Source organism: Phragmites australis, chromosome 3 (genome assembly GCF_958298935.1).
Source record: "Phragmites australis chromosome 3, lpPhrAust1.1, whole genome shotgun sequence".
Taxonomy (NCBI): Eukaryota; Viridiplantae; Streptophyta; class Magnoliopsida; order Poales; family Poaceae; genus Phragmites; species Phragmites australis.
The window spans coordinates 24,522,908-24,536,859 of record NC_084923.1 but is presented as its reverse complement, the minus strand read 5'-3'; the positions used below and the strand labels follow the sequence as shown (position 1 = coordinate 24,536,859).

Sequence of the window (13,952 nt, the reverse complement as noted above, 5' to 3'; positions counted from 1 at the left end):
AGAAGGCAGAGCTCGAGCCACCGCCCCACACATCGAGGGGGTAGACGACGTGTGGCTATCACACACGTTGGGGGGAGGAGACTGCCGCCACCATAAGGGTAAAACCCTAGTTTTATGTCTTGTTTTTTATTTTTTAGTTGATTTTTAAACTCTTTGTATTTGAAACTCCTCCTTACTGATTTAGAACTTTTCCTTCGATTTGAAACTTCTTATAATTTCTTATCTTTAAACTTTTGTTTTAGATTTTTTTTTTCTTTTGAAACCTTTTTTTGACTTGATTTGGAATTTTTTTTCGATTTGAAACTTTCCAATTTTTTTCTGTTTACAGAAGGGGAATTCGGGGGAGAGCAAAAGATGCGGTTAGCTAATTTTCCATAACGGGAATGTGACAACGACTGCAAGGTATAGTTGGCAATTACGAACTAGTCACCCCCAACGACACATTTGCATTGGGTGGTAGAGACCATGGTGATAGGAGAGTTAGGACTGGATAGGGATGTTAGCGGTGGTGACACTTGCAGTAGGTGGTAGAGGCTATGGTGATAGAAGAGTTAGGACTCGGTAGAGATGTTAACGGTGACGACTGATCAAGATTAATTTTTGAAGCCTTATATGTACGAGATAAAAGAAAGAGAAATTCGTGTATAAATCCTGTAAAAATGACAAGTTTATGTCACTAACGGAATTCTGTCGCATATGTGAGAATGCTGCATGCGGGAATGCATCTCAATCCAGGGGTATTTTTGGAACTTCCACGATACTAATTGTTGGATGGAAAATAATTTGACTCGCTTCTCTTGCTCTGATCGCAGGAGGAACAAAACCCCAGCTCTCCTCGCCTCCTCGGCTCTTCTTCCTGCCCTATCAGCCATCGGTCTCCTCCCCCGACATCGGCATCCCGTCTAGTCTTGGAGCTCCACCAGGGTGGTGCGCCTGCGCAATGGTGAGGAATGGCTCTCTCTTTTTCCTTCCCCAGCATGGTTGAACTGCATTTCTTGCTCGCATTGTGATCGCCCTTTTGGCCTTGGTGCGAGTTCGTCACTACCCCTATCTTGCGTTTTTTTCCTTCTGGAAGAACTCTCCCGCTTTTTGAGTCCTGGGTGTCAAGAGGTTGCATCTTTTGCGATCCTGGTGGGAAATTGCTAGTGATACCAATTGGATTTCGCCTTCTTGGAGTCGCTTCGAGCATTTCGGTTGGTCGCGTTGCGCATCTTGGCCCTGTTGTGATCACCCCCAGTTTCAAAGATCGCATCTTTTGCTTTCTTGCTTGCTGAATCTGTGCTGATACGAAATTGAACTCGCCTTCTTGGAATCGGTTTGAGCAATTTGGGTGTCAAAAGTCTCAAAAACCACTAACTTTCCGCGTCCTCCACGCTTTCTTGATGACGAGTTGGTTTGCTTCCTTTATTCTTTTATTTTCCTTCCGAATTCCTCCTCCTTTTCGATGAGATTGCTGGTGATTTATCTTGATTGTGGTCTTGTTTACATTTTGTATAGCTTATTGTCTCGTCCTGTTAATGGCCGATACCTGGAAGCGGCCTTCAAATTAATCTTACCTGCTTCTTTGTTATTGGTTCAAGTTGGCGTTCTTGTTCGAGAAACATATACTCAATCAGGTGTCTAATTTTAGGTGGGCTTGCTTATGTTCACTTGTTCAGTAAATCAGTGCTTAGGTTTTGTATTATTGAATATTACCATCCATTAATGGCCAGTAATTGCAAGAGGACTTCAGTTTATTAGCAAGCTCGCGTTTTTTATAAGGAAACTTTTGAGTAACATTTTTTACAGCAGAGTTGGCAGAGACTCAGAGCTTAATCATAGACGTGCAATCAATTTGATTTCCCTCTGATAAGGTTCTATTAGTGAATTGTTTCTTTCATATAGACCAAAGGGAGGATAATGATAATTAAGAGTACCCCATTTTTCCCCTATATATGTTACTTAGCAGATTAGTTACCATGACCAGTTATTCATGTACTTTCATCAACACATTCTCTGCACGTTGACTTATGAAACCTATAAAACACATTTATTTTTGATAAATGATTTAGTGTCCATTTACACTAAAAGTGTTCTCTAGCATATAGATAATCCATAACTTGTGTGGACATGTGAGTTCAGTTACATACTTTGTTTAGGAAAGGCAGGACGTCCGGCTGTTATTTTATAGCTTCGTTTATATGCATCCAGTTCAGTGCATCTTAATTAAAGTAGGTTTAGTGTATGATATGTCCTACCTGTTCAATGGATTTAATTTCTCAAATGGTGAAGTGTACCTTTTCTTATTTTATTTCACAAAGCCTGTTTTATACTGATTTCTCTCCTAGGTTATGTATTTGTGCTGTGATGAAAGAATTAGGTGAATGCAAAATTCTATGTATTTGACTACATGATATTTTTGTTTGCGCTGCAGGGCGAAGTGGTGTGTGAGATATGTGGTAGTGGTAGCAAGCCTCAGCTTATTGCAAACTGCACTCGATGCGATGCGTATCAGCATTGGTACTCCTTTATTTTTTCCACCTTGTCTGGTTTTTTCCCTTTATGCTACACATCCTAAGCACTAGTAAAATTTGAATATACATCTGGTCATATGCTCAAAATATGTGTATATTTGTGCCAATTTATTGTTTGACATATTTTATGTCTTATGTTTGGAGAGAAGCAACCAGTAAGAGTAGTAGATAGTATCTGATTGGAAACCAGTATGGCTTTTGTAATAGACAACTGATGCAAAGACTATGTAAATTGAGCTTGAAACTTTCCTAGCTGTTCTACAGTGCATTATTTACTTCAAATAATTCTCTGTGGAAACAAATCCATTATATTTGAAATGATGATGTAAATTAGTGGAACTTCATTCTTGAATGGGGAAACTTTTGTTTAGCTGTCTGAAAGTTTTTCTGTTTTTCCACTTCAAGTTATTGCATGCAGGTGGTTACATTTGCGATTCCACATGAATGGTATTGTGATGAATGCCAAACAAATGCTAACGGGGGCCTAAAACCCAGCCATGGTAACAATTTTGTCACTGTTCTTGATCACCTATCTCATCTTTGGAATCATTAATAAACTCTACTCTAAGTTCTTCTGCTATCATGGTGAAGGTGGGCAAACTGAGCTCCAAAGACCATTGCATGGTTGTGGTCTGACAAAGGAAATGGAAACTCCAAAGTTGGACATCAGTCACAGTAATGTAGTGCATCAAATTAGTCCCAAAACTTCAAAGGGATTTGGGAGTGCTAAAGTGAAATTTATTTCTTGTGAAGAAGTGGCACTATTGAGTAGAGAGAGGCCACAATATGGTAGGTCAAAATTTGGCATGCGGCAGGTTTGTCCTGCATCTCCTCAAAATGTGAAACAGTTGTCCAGTATGAAGTGCGTATCCCCCAGTAGGAGTGACACCCAAGTGCAGGCCCTGAAACAATGTGCTGCTGCAAGTCATGATCAGGCCAAGACCGAGGATGGGTCAGGTTTTGCTATGCGGAAAAGTCAGGTTCGGCCTGCATCTCCTCCAAATGTGAAACAGTCGTCCAATAAAAAGTGCATATCCCCCAGTAGGAGTGGCATGCAAGTGCAAGCCCTGAAACGATGTGCTGCTGCAAGACTTGATGATCAGGCAAATATTGAGGGCATGTCACATTTTGCTATGCGGCAAAGTCAGGTTTGTCCTGCATCCCCTCCAAATGCTAAACAGTCGTCCAATATGAAGTGCATGCCCCCCAGTAGTGGTGACACGCAAGTGCATGCCCTGAAACGATCTTCTGCTGCAAGTCATGATCAGGCAAAAATTGAGGATATAAACATGAAACGGAAAGCAAGACCTAGTAGTTCAATGCCTATAATTCATAGATGTGGGGCAGTTACAGGAAAAGTTGACTCTCAGATTGATGACAAAACTAGAGACAATAAGATAGTGAATGCAGATGAAGGAAAAATTGACTCCCAGATTCAGGATGAGCCTAGGGAAAAGGGGACATTATGTGCTCCAGGTATGTGCTGCCTACAGAAAGACATTTTTTCTTGATTGTTTAATATGGAGCTTCTCAAAATGTTAAAAAAAATTCCTTGGAAAATAGAATGGTGAACTGTTTATAGTTGGCATGGGCCAAGTTTCCATATATATATATACTGTTGTGTCACCTTTGGTTACAACTCAAAAAACTGTCAGTTACAATTTGCTACGTAGAGCAATTACAACCACGAGTCTAGAAGTACAAAATTGCAACATGAGAGGTTAATGAATTATGTTTTAGATTGTATTACGATTATAATCGTGTTCCTTATGTTTTACATCATTAGACAAGGAATTCGTTAGGAGTTATGTTCATCTATAACACAATTGCAACTAAATTTTTTTTTATTTACATCTAGTTGTAACTCACTGTCTCGTGGATTGTAACTCTAATATTTTTTGGATTGTGATTGTGGGCAGCGTAACAGTAACTAGAGTTAAGCCCAGGCGCGCACGCGCGCACACACACACATATATATACTTCTGTTCCATATCTAGATTTTACTTCTCATGCAATTGAAGGACTTAAGTGCACTAATCAAGTGGCCTTTATGGTTCATTTTCAATGTACTAATAGACGATGATACTGGATGCAAATCTGAAATGAAGAGTCTGAACCACAATACTGACGTGCTAATCACCATCAATTCAAGTGCGGAGTATTCAAGACGCCCACCACCTGCAATTTGTTGGACGTGAGTTATACGCTATCGTAGTTTGCTATAACTTCATCTCAACAATATATACCTTTATTATAGATCTTTTCAACTTGCAGTAATCATTTAACTAGATATGATTGCTTAATGATATGAATATAGTTGCCACCAGTTTCCAACTGTTTTACACGAATAGGTATGGGTAAATGTGGAGCCTGCAGCTTCTGTTTTCATGGTTCTTGCTCCAACGGCCTGCAGCCCTGCATCTGTTATGGGTTGGAGTTACCCCATTCAAAATTCAATATTGGCCACTTGGCCAGAAGTTAGCTGGGCAAAATTTTCAGAAGTCACCAAATCACTCAATGCAATAGTTGAGAAATAATCCAAAATATGTCAAAAACAGATTTTGTCTTGGAGATTTATTTTTTGACTATAGAATAAAATACCCCGACCTCTACATTTGTAGATGCACACAGCAACAATCTATTGCGGAGATGTTAGCCTAGTGTGATTTAACATGGTGGAAATTTGGCTGCAAGTAGCTTTTCCCTAAATTCACTACAAAACTCTGTAAATTACTGTTTCTTTCAATTCCTCACAATTTCCTCAGCTGACCATGCACTCCCTTCGCATAACGCCCTCATCTATGCAAGAATATCTATCTTGGCACAGTATTATGCTAAGTTGATTACGATAGGTTACTGCTATCTTTGTTTTTCATAAAAGACAAATGCTTCTCATCTTTGATTTTGTAGATTTCATGTATTTAATGTTATCTGTATTTCTGATGTAATGAATGCTGTATTATTAACTTCACCGTAGAATTTTTTATACTGTTACATTCCTGGACTGGAATGCTTTAACACTCCTTTGCTCTTTAGGGGATCCTTTCTTGTCTTTGATGCTGGAGCAAAGCATAATCTTGGCAAATTTAAAGCTCAGTTCCCATCGAAAGTGTCATCCAAAGTTTATGATATTGTCAAGGTGATGCCCGATAATCTACAGTTTGAGTTGTTACCTCGAATGAGTGACTGGCCAAAGTCTTTTGAGACTAATCGTCCAGTTCATGAAGACATTGGCTTGTTCTTCTTTCCTAATGAACATGACGGGTAGGGTTTCTGTTGGTTTTGGTACCAGAATTTTTCACATGGCTATGTGCTAAAACATATTTTTACTATGTCAGTAACTGCGCTTTCATACAATCTATGTTATTATATTCCTTCCTTTGCTGTTAGGCATGAAAAGAAACACTCTCATCTCTTGGAAGCCTCCAGCAATTATGTTTTGAGGGCATATATTGATGACATAAAGTTGTTGATATATTCCTCGGAAGTGCTTCCACCTGATTCTCAATGTAAGTGGTTCTACCCTCTATTCTCTATCCTACAAGAAAAGAAACCACATGTACCGTGTTCTCATTACAGATGATTGATCTTCCTCAACTAACTTGTATTGCAAGTCTGCAAAGTGCAAACTAATACATCCCAATATTCTGAATTTCTGATTCTTGAAATAAAATGGGGCCATGCACTTTCAGTGAGGTTCTAATTTCTACCATGGTAACAGGGATAGATGGTGAGTGCTACTTATGGGGGATTTTTCTCATTACAGATGATTGATCTTCCTCAACTAACTTGTATTGCAAGTCTGCAAAGTGCAAACTAATACATCCCAATATTCTGAATTTCTGATTCCTGAAATAAAATGTGGCCATGCACTTTCAGTGAGGTTCTAATTTCTACCATGGTAACAGGGATAGATGGTGAGTGCTACTTATGGGGGATTTTTGTGAGATCGAAGGGAAAGCGCGGTCGTCGCCGATTTGGTTCAACCATTGCATGACCTTTTGGTTTCCCTGTGCATGATAGTATACAACGGTGAAAAGGTATATGACCAAACTGTAAATTATGGTGCATGGGAAAGATTTGGTTGATGCTGCTTTCACACGTTTTTTGCTGTTGAATTTTTGCAACCTTTACTTTTAGAGTGAATTGCACAAAACTACAAGTATTGTGTCGTTTGTAACATAAAACTACAAATATTGTGACTAGTAACACAAAACTACAAGGATTGTGTACCAAATTCACACAAGACCAGACTTTAATTGGATTCACCCAAAAAATGATCATATGTTTCTTCAAAAATCATAAAACTTTTTTGTACGTGTTCCGTAATCTATATGTAAGCCATTTTAATTGGATTCAACCAAAAAGTCTGTTAAGTGAAATTCTTTAAAAATATTTTTTATAACTCCTAATAATTGTCAGGGCCTCAAATAAAATCTCAAAAATCTAGAAAAATTCACTAATATTCTTCTTATATAATGGATTAATTTTTAAAACTATTTCCAGTCCTAGGTTATATGGTGAAAAAGTGATTTACTTTGTAAGGCTGAAAATAATTTTATAAATTAGACCATCATATAAGAAGATTATTAATGAAATTTTTCATATTTTATTTGAGGCTCTAACAATTGTTAGGAGTTGCAGTTCACTCTTATTTTTATTCTAGTTGCCACATTATTATTTCGTAAAAGTTGCATTCATTGTCGGTCCACTCATTTTTCTTTTTGCCTAATTGGCTTGGATACTCTTAGGGTTTAACTGGGACAATTGTTGTAGTTGTAGTCTACTGAGTATGTCAAGCTATTTTGGACTGCATCGATGAACTGTCTGATGCTTTAATGAAAAGGAAAACATTAGTTATAACTATGATTATGCTCTTTCGATTTTTTTTTTTCAAATTGATTTGATTCCCTATGAAAAGGAATAGCTTGACATAACCTAGCGAGGGTTTTGCATCTGGTGCATCCCTTAACCCAAAGTGGGTGTAAAAGGTTCATATTAGGATTTAAAAAGCTATTGCTCCTGCTTTATTTTTTTCTAATTTCGCTAATGTAAGTTTATTGATATCATGAACTTGTGAAATGGTAACAGAGTATATCACTTCACTTTGATACCTATATTTGGTACGAATCCCTGCACCCCTTTAACCTCAGTTATGTTGTTGTAGTGCTACGATTCACTCGGTACAGATACCTAGTTGTGTTCTGAAAGTCTGATTCAAATATTGCATTGATCAAAGGCTGGAGAAGAATAACAATAAATTTTGTTACTGCTAACTTTAATTGTGCTAATCTTGAGAAAGTTCTGAAGCATCTCTCGTTCCATCTCATTTGATTAAAATCATTTTGTGCAGGCAGCCAAATCCAGATATGGTCGAGGGAGCACTCCATTACACCTAGCAGTCGCATCTGCATATGCTGTAGATAGCATTTTCTGTATCCATCTGATTCTGATACTTGTTTTTAGTTCGGATGCTGAAACTAACTCCTGTAAAGCCTATAAGCCGTCAGTCTAACAAATTCTTGCAATCTGCAACTAACTGGTCCTGGGATGTATCCATTGTTTGCCATTTTTGCATATTTGATCTGTTATGATTGAATCCTGCAAATTGGAGGATCGCAGGGCATCCCTTATCTCGTGGTGTAAAATGTGCAAGTCATGATCACAAGTTGTGAACTACCACTGATAATGATCTGATGTGCTGTGAATTGCGTTTGTTTTTCTTTTCTTATTTCTATTCATGGCTTCCATTCCATGATTATGTAGTGCAAGTACTCTACGCTGCATTTACTTAATCCTTTGGTAACGAGAGGTTACTCTACTCGCATGCTCTTCCTGAACCTGGTGTGCTTGCTACATAGCTGTAGAGCTTGTGCCAAGAACATGCGAGTTTTGCAATATTTATGGTAAACAAAAAGCATCGATGACCATTCTTTTGAACTTAGGACAGATTAATGGCTAAAGATGGTCACAACTATCCCGTAAGTTGGCACAGTTATTTGTTTCATCCGGAGGCTGTTCAGGTGGCTAAGGAGTTTCAGGATTTTTCAGGATAACTCTCATGCTCGTCGTTACGACCTCTCTTGTGCGGGACAGGCTTGATGGCATAAAGAATGTTCAAAGACCAAGCACTTTCTGTGGAGTTCTGATTCAGCTTTGACGAAAGTGTCTCAGGACAATCTTCTTCAACTATTGGTCTTGGGGAAAGGACCAAGTTGACATTATTTATGGGTTTAGGCAAGGAACACAAGGGTTCAAGTTCATCAATCCCGAGGTTGTATACCTTTCTTGAAATCTCCTTACACTCTCTTAGTGTCTTGTACATAAATGAACCTCCTGATACGGAGTCAAAAAATTCGGCGTTATTTGAGGTTAGACCGTAGAAGAAATGCTAGATCATGATTGGGTTCGGAAGTCCTAAGTCAGGTCCTAGTATGGTAAAGCCAAGGAATCTTTCCCAAGCAGCCCCTAAGGATTCGCCTAGGTTTTGCTGAAAGCAAAGGACTTCTAATATGATATTACGAATTTTCTCGATGGGAAAGAAGTCAAGGCAAAAGTTCGACACCAAATAAGCCCAGTTTCCACAAAGGACCCAACATTGAGAGCGTACCAGCGTTTTGCCCATCCTATGAGCGAGAACAGAAACAATTTCCATTTCAAAGCTTCATCAGATACAACTTTGATGCGCACGGTGGAGCAGATTTCTTGAAACCATCGCATGTGAGAGGAAGGGTTTTCTTCTTTGCTTCCGGAGAAAGGATTGTTTTGGATCATGATGATCAAAGCAGGATGAATTTCGTAGGTCCTGGCCACAATTTTCACGGAGGGCTGAGGTGGCTCAAAGGCTACCTTTGGAGCTGAAAAATCACGGATGGCTTTGGGGCTAGAATCCAAGGTGGGGATGAGAGAATATGTTCGGAAAAAAAATTGAGAACAAATCAGGTTCGGTGAAAACAACTATCGTTCCCTGGCAACGGCTCCAGAAAACTTGTTGGCGGTTCTTATGCCTCACTAATCCACAAGCACACAGATATTGTTGTATCCTTTACCTCAGAATATTCTAGGGTATCACATCTAGTGCTATCTAAATGGATCATCCCTAATGGATTGGCACGAGGCCCACTACTGTAGGCCTAGCCTGCCTAACTCTCGGGTTGTGTCGTGCCTACAGTAGCGGGCCTCATGTTAGTCCATTTGGACAACACTAGATGCAATACCCCAGAATACTCCAAGGTAAAGGATATAACGGTATCTGTGCACTTGTGGATTAGTGAGGCATAAGAACCGCCAACAAGTTAGGCAGGTCGGGCTAGCACGGCACGCCTCGCCGAGCGGTGCTTGGGCTGATGCTATGGCACGCCGTGCCGGCTTGGCATGGGCATGGCCCGGTCTGGCACGCGGCGCGCGGGGGAGTCCCGACACGAACCGCCACTGGGATTCGGTAGCTCCGCAATGGAACGACGAGGCAAGCAACCCTGCCATCGCACATGCACTAGCACTCGTAGCTTATCATGATGTTGCCCCCAAGATCTGACACATCGACGGCGTCCGTCACATTGTAGTAGCAGGGCACTTAGTTCTTGTACTCGAGCGGGCACACCTCCACCTCCTTGGCGTGGACACTACTGCTCGTGAGCTCACCGATGTTGACTAGGTCCGTGACCAGCTGCTCCTGCAGTCGTCGATACCCTCAATGCACCGTGGTCGTGGCCACTCGCGTCACCGCCTCGCGGCCCATGTAGAGTGACCTCGCCCACACTACAGACCCCATGAGCGCTGCCTCCGCGAGCACCAAGACCTTGATCTCAACCATAGTGGCCATGAGGTGTCGCTTCCACACGTGGCCCTACCCACATGCGCCAATGTCGTTCTCATTGGGCTCTTTGGGTCATAGTGCACCTCGTTCGCCACCACCGACTTGTCATCGATCCCCAACGCCCCCTGTACAATGGTTGCGACATGCTTGCTGCTTGCGGATCTCACGAGCCGCACCAGAGCGTATGGAGCGTGGCACGAGGACCACCACCGGGCCATCCATGTCGTCATGCCTGCCGTGCCGCATCCATGCCTAGCTGGCCCGGCACAGCATGATCTTTCACGGGCCGTGTCATGGGCCAAGCCTCCGGTACGTGGGCCAGCGTAGCATAGCCCGGTTAGTTAGCCGAGCTTGACGGGTCGTTCCCTAACTAGGCAGTGACTAGGCGTGCCCGTGCCGGTCCGGCCCGTCAGGCCCAGATGGCCAGGTCTGATCATATCCATGAGCAACGAGAAGTGTCTCATACCTAGCCGATTAATTCTAAAATGTGTTTGGAAAACCAAGGTGAGTGTTTTAGCAGGGTTATTAGCGTTAGGTAAGAGAGTGGAGAGAAGGAGCTTCTTCTAATTGCTTATTTTCAAAAGATATCACTTTTCCAAATATAGCCGAACAACCTCAGGTTAATTGATCTATTTGCTTTGGGCATGGTCTGGAACCATTTCAAGGAATGGCTTCCACCGCTATCGGGTTGCCTAGTAAGAATACCGTACAGAACTGATTTGGTGATAGTTGTCACCTATCTGTAGTCTCCAGCGGGGTTACCCGCATACCAAGCTAGCTTATAGCCTAGACACCACGTCTACACATAGAGCTAATACTCCAGAAAGGACATCACAAGCAGAGCAACTAGTGGAAAATTAAAGTGAGCGTTAGTGCAATGAAAATGCATAGAGCTAAGTTTTTACCTTATTTATTTACTGGTATTCGAGGGTGAAAAAAATTGTGTTTAATGAGTGTCAACATCTCCATATCATCCTAGCTCAAGTTCAAGAGATGGGAGCGACCTAGGATCTCTGATGTTGAAGGTCGTGCATTGAAAGCACCATGCTCGGTGAGTGGGGATGTGCTCTACCTTCGAACGGTTTAGCGAGCCCCACTGTGGCCCCTATCGATGGCATTTTTCTCGATTGCAGCGTGTGGCTACTATCCTCTGCCCATCTTTTGTGTTCGGTTGTAGTTTGGAGAGTTGCTTCCACCAAGCCCTTGGAACTTCATCTTCCTCCCCCTCGCTCGGCTTCTATGATCCTTGCCTCATGCAAAGCTGGGTTAGCAAGCATATAGATTCTTCGGGATCCCTTCATTCTCTCTTGATGGTCCCCATCTTTTGGTGCTTCCTCCCTCTAAAGGTTGGTGGAGGGTGTCATTGGAGTGGCACCTAGATATTCAATTCCAGATGTCATAGTTGTTGGCAGTGTGAATGTATTTGTGTCCATTGCATTGTGGTGATAATGCCTCATTTCCCTATCCAAAGCTGGGTTAGCGATACCTTAGATCCTCTCCTTCCCGAGATATTGAAAGGATCAAATGACCCAAGAGGGGGTGAATTGGGATCTAATTAAAAATACCTCTACTAAAAACTAAAACAAGTAGTAACCTTATCATATATGAAATTTAATGCAACTACGTGAATAAGCTAGAGCAAGGCAACAAAATAAACAAACAAAAACACTAAGCAAATTGCAGAATTAAAGCTTGCAAGAATGTAAATGCTCAAAGTAAATGGAGAAAAGTAGAAAGATGAACAATAGGACACCGATTTTTCTCGAGGTATCGAGGAGTTGGCACTCCCCTTAGTCCTTGTTGAAGCATCCACCAAGGATATTGTTCCTATTGCTCCTTCATAACTGCCACTTCTCCATCTCCAGATTGGCGGGTATCAAACCAAGTACATCGCACTTGCCGGGGCTTACACAAGAACCTAATAGCTCACTGAGACAACTTCAATCACCTAAGACTGGCTAGGTGTTGTCAACCACCAAGAGTAATAAGCCAATAGCTTTACTTGACCAAAATCAAGCCTAAACTACAGCTAGATGCACGCTTGCTACTCTCAAAGCACTAATGATATCCTAATCTTCTAATTAGAGACTTTGCAAATTACTTAAGTGCTCTCTTTTGCTTCTTGATGACACACATAGTGTATAGGCTCCTCTGGGTTGCAAGAGATCAAAGTGAGACCGAGTGACGGGGTATTTATAGGCTAGAGGTCCAAATCTAGCCGTTGCCTAACTACCCTATTTTTTTTAATGCAGGAAGATCCCACGTGCACTTGCTCACACACGTCGGAACATCTAGCGTGTACCTTTTCAACCACCCCAACTGCTAGATGTCAATAGCCGTTAAGTTTGTTAAACACTCCGGCAAGCCTCTGGACACATCCAGATTATCCAGCGTGCAGAACCATGAAATCTAGACATTGAAATTCTTCTCAACATGAAATACTCCGGTGTACACGCCGGACCATCCGGCGTGCATACTCTTCAAACACCTTGCTGAAATTCTCTCTACAATAAATGCCCCGACATAGCCTTCTTTATACACCGGAACATCCAGCTCCGACTTCAACTTTTTTTTGCGCTATGCCACCACATAATAATACTTTGATGTTAATGAGTCTTAGATCGTCGGACCATCTGGTGTACTTAAGATCTTTTTTCCTTGATCCAAGAAATACTCCAATGTGTTTATCTCTGGTAACACTGGACCATCTGGTGTATTGAAAAAATTCTGAGCTCATCCAATTCAAGCACTCTTGACCTCTAACTTCTTGACATCTCAACCATAGGCTTCTTTCAGCTACCTAGTGCTATAAATTAACAAGTGTGCATCCAACCTTGTCTAGACTCAACTAGATCAAGCTACAACTCTTAGCCCCTCTTTATAGTATGATCAGAAGACTAAGAAAAGAGATATAAACTACTCTAAGTGTCCTTTATCTCCTTGTGACACTTAGAAGTAGAAGATCCTTAATCTTGATGCATATGTCCTTTGATCATCCATTATATCACCTTAGGGACTAAGAAACCCATTCATCATTGTGAACTAAATTTTTTATATCCTTCAAAACACACATGTTAGTCGCAATGATACGGTTGTCATTAATCACCGAAACACTTACCAATTACCTGGGGGCCTAGATGCTACTCCTTTTTGGTGGTTGATGACAACACGAATGAGAAATATTAAGATATGAATTGAAGTACATCCTATCAATCTAGGTAATAGACAGAACAAGGCAATAAAGAAAGAGGAAGCCTGGCACTAGAACAACCTATCATGCTAGATGAATTAGAATTAAACACGTACGAATTAAACACAATGTGATGACAAGCGTAACACATCAATTGAGAGAGCCAAAATAGCCTATCATCACATCAACATCCATGAAGATCCAACAATCCGAGCCTAGCTACCCAAAAACCTAAACTCCCCCTGAAACTAACAAGCTCTCTAGACACTCAAAATTAGCTATATCTCTCCCAAACTCCCCCTAACACTAGACTCTCTCCCCATTTGGCATCTAAGTGCCAAAAACAGAACACATCTAAACATCTAGAGCTGGAGGAGATGGAGAAGCCGATGTTGCCAAAGAAGGTTGCACCACAAACTGAGAAGCATTAGAC

At 41.2% G+C, this 13,952-nt stretch overlaps 1 protein-coding gene across 1 annotated transcript; it reads left to right on the top strand.

The window, feature by feature from the left end:
• The first annotated feature begins 465 nt into the window (after nt 1–465).
• On the top strand, nt 466–8,161 carry LOC133910608 (uncharacterized). Its single transcript, XM_062352947.1, has 10 exons — nt 466–520; nt 813–943; nt 2,414–2,499; nt 2,919–3,013; nt 3,105–3,989; nt 4,590–4,707; nt 5,550–5,777; nt 5,904–6,022; nt 6,422–6,553; nt 7,867–8,161. The coding sequence occupies exons 1-9, from the start codon at nt 466–468 to the stop codon at nt 6,508–6,510; spliced, it is 1,806 nt and encodes a 601-aa protein (XP_062208931.1). The 3' UTR covers nt 6,511–6,553; nt 7,867–8,161.
• The last annotated feature ends 5,791 nt before the right edge of the window (nt 8,162–13,952 follow it).

What these genes read in the sequence shown, in the direction of transcription:
- LOC133910608 (XM_062352947.1), top strand. Translation starts at nt 466, where the DNA reads ATGGTGATAGGAGAGTTAGGACTGGATAGGGATGTTAGCGGTGGTGAC. An exon ending in TAGCGGTGGTGACACTTGCA is followed by an intron (nt 521 to 812) that starts GTAGGTGGTAGA and finishes CTCTGATCGCAG; the next exon opens with GAGGAACAAAACCCCAGCTC. An exon ending in GGGCCTAAAACCCAGCCATG is followed by an intron (nt 3,014 to 3,104) that starts GTAACAATTTTG and finishes ATCATGGTGAAG; the next exon opens with GTGGGCAAACTGAGCTCCAA.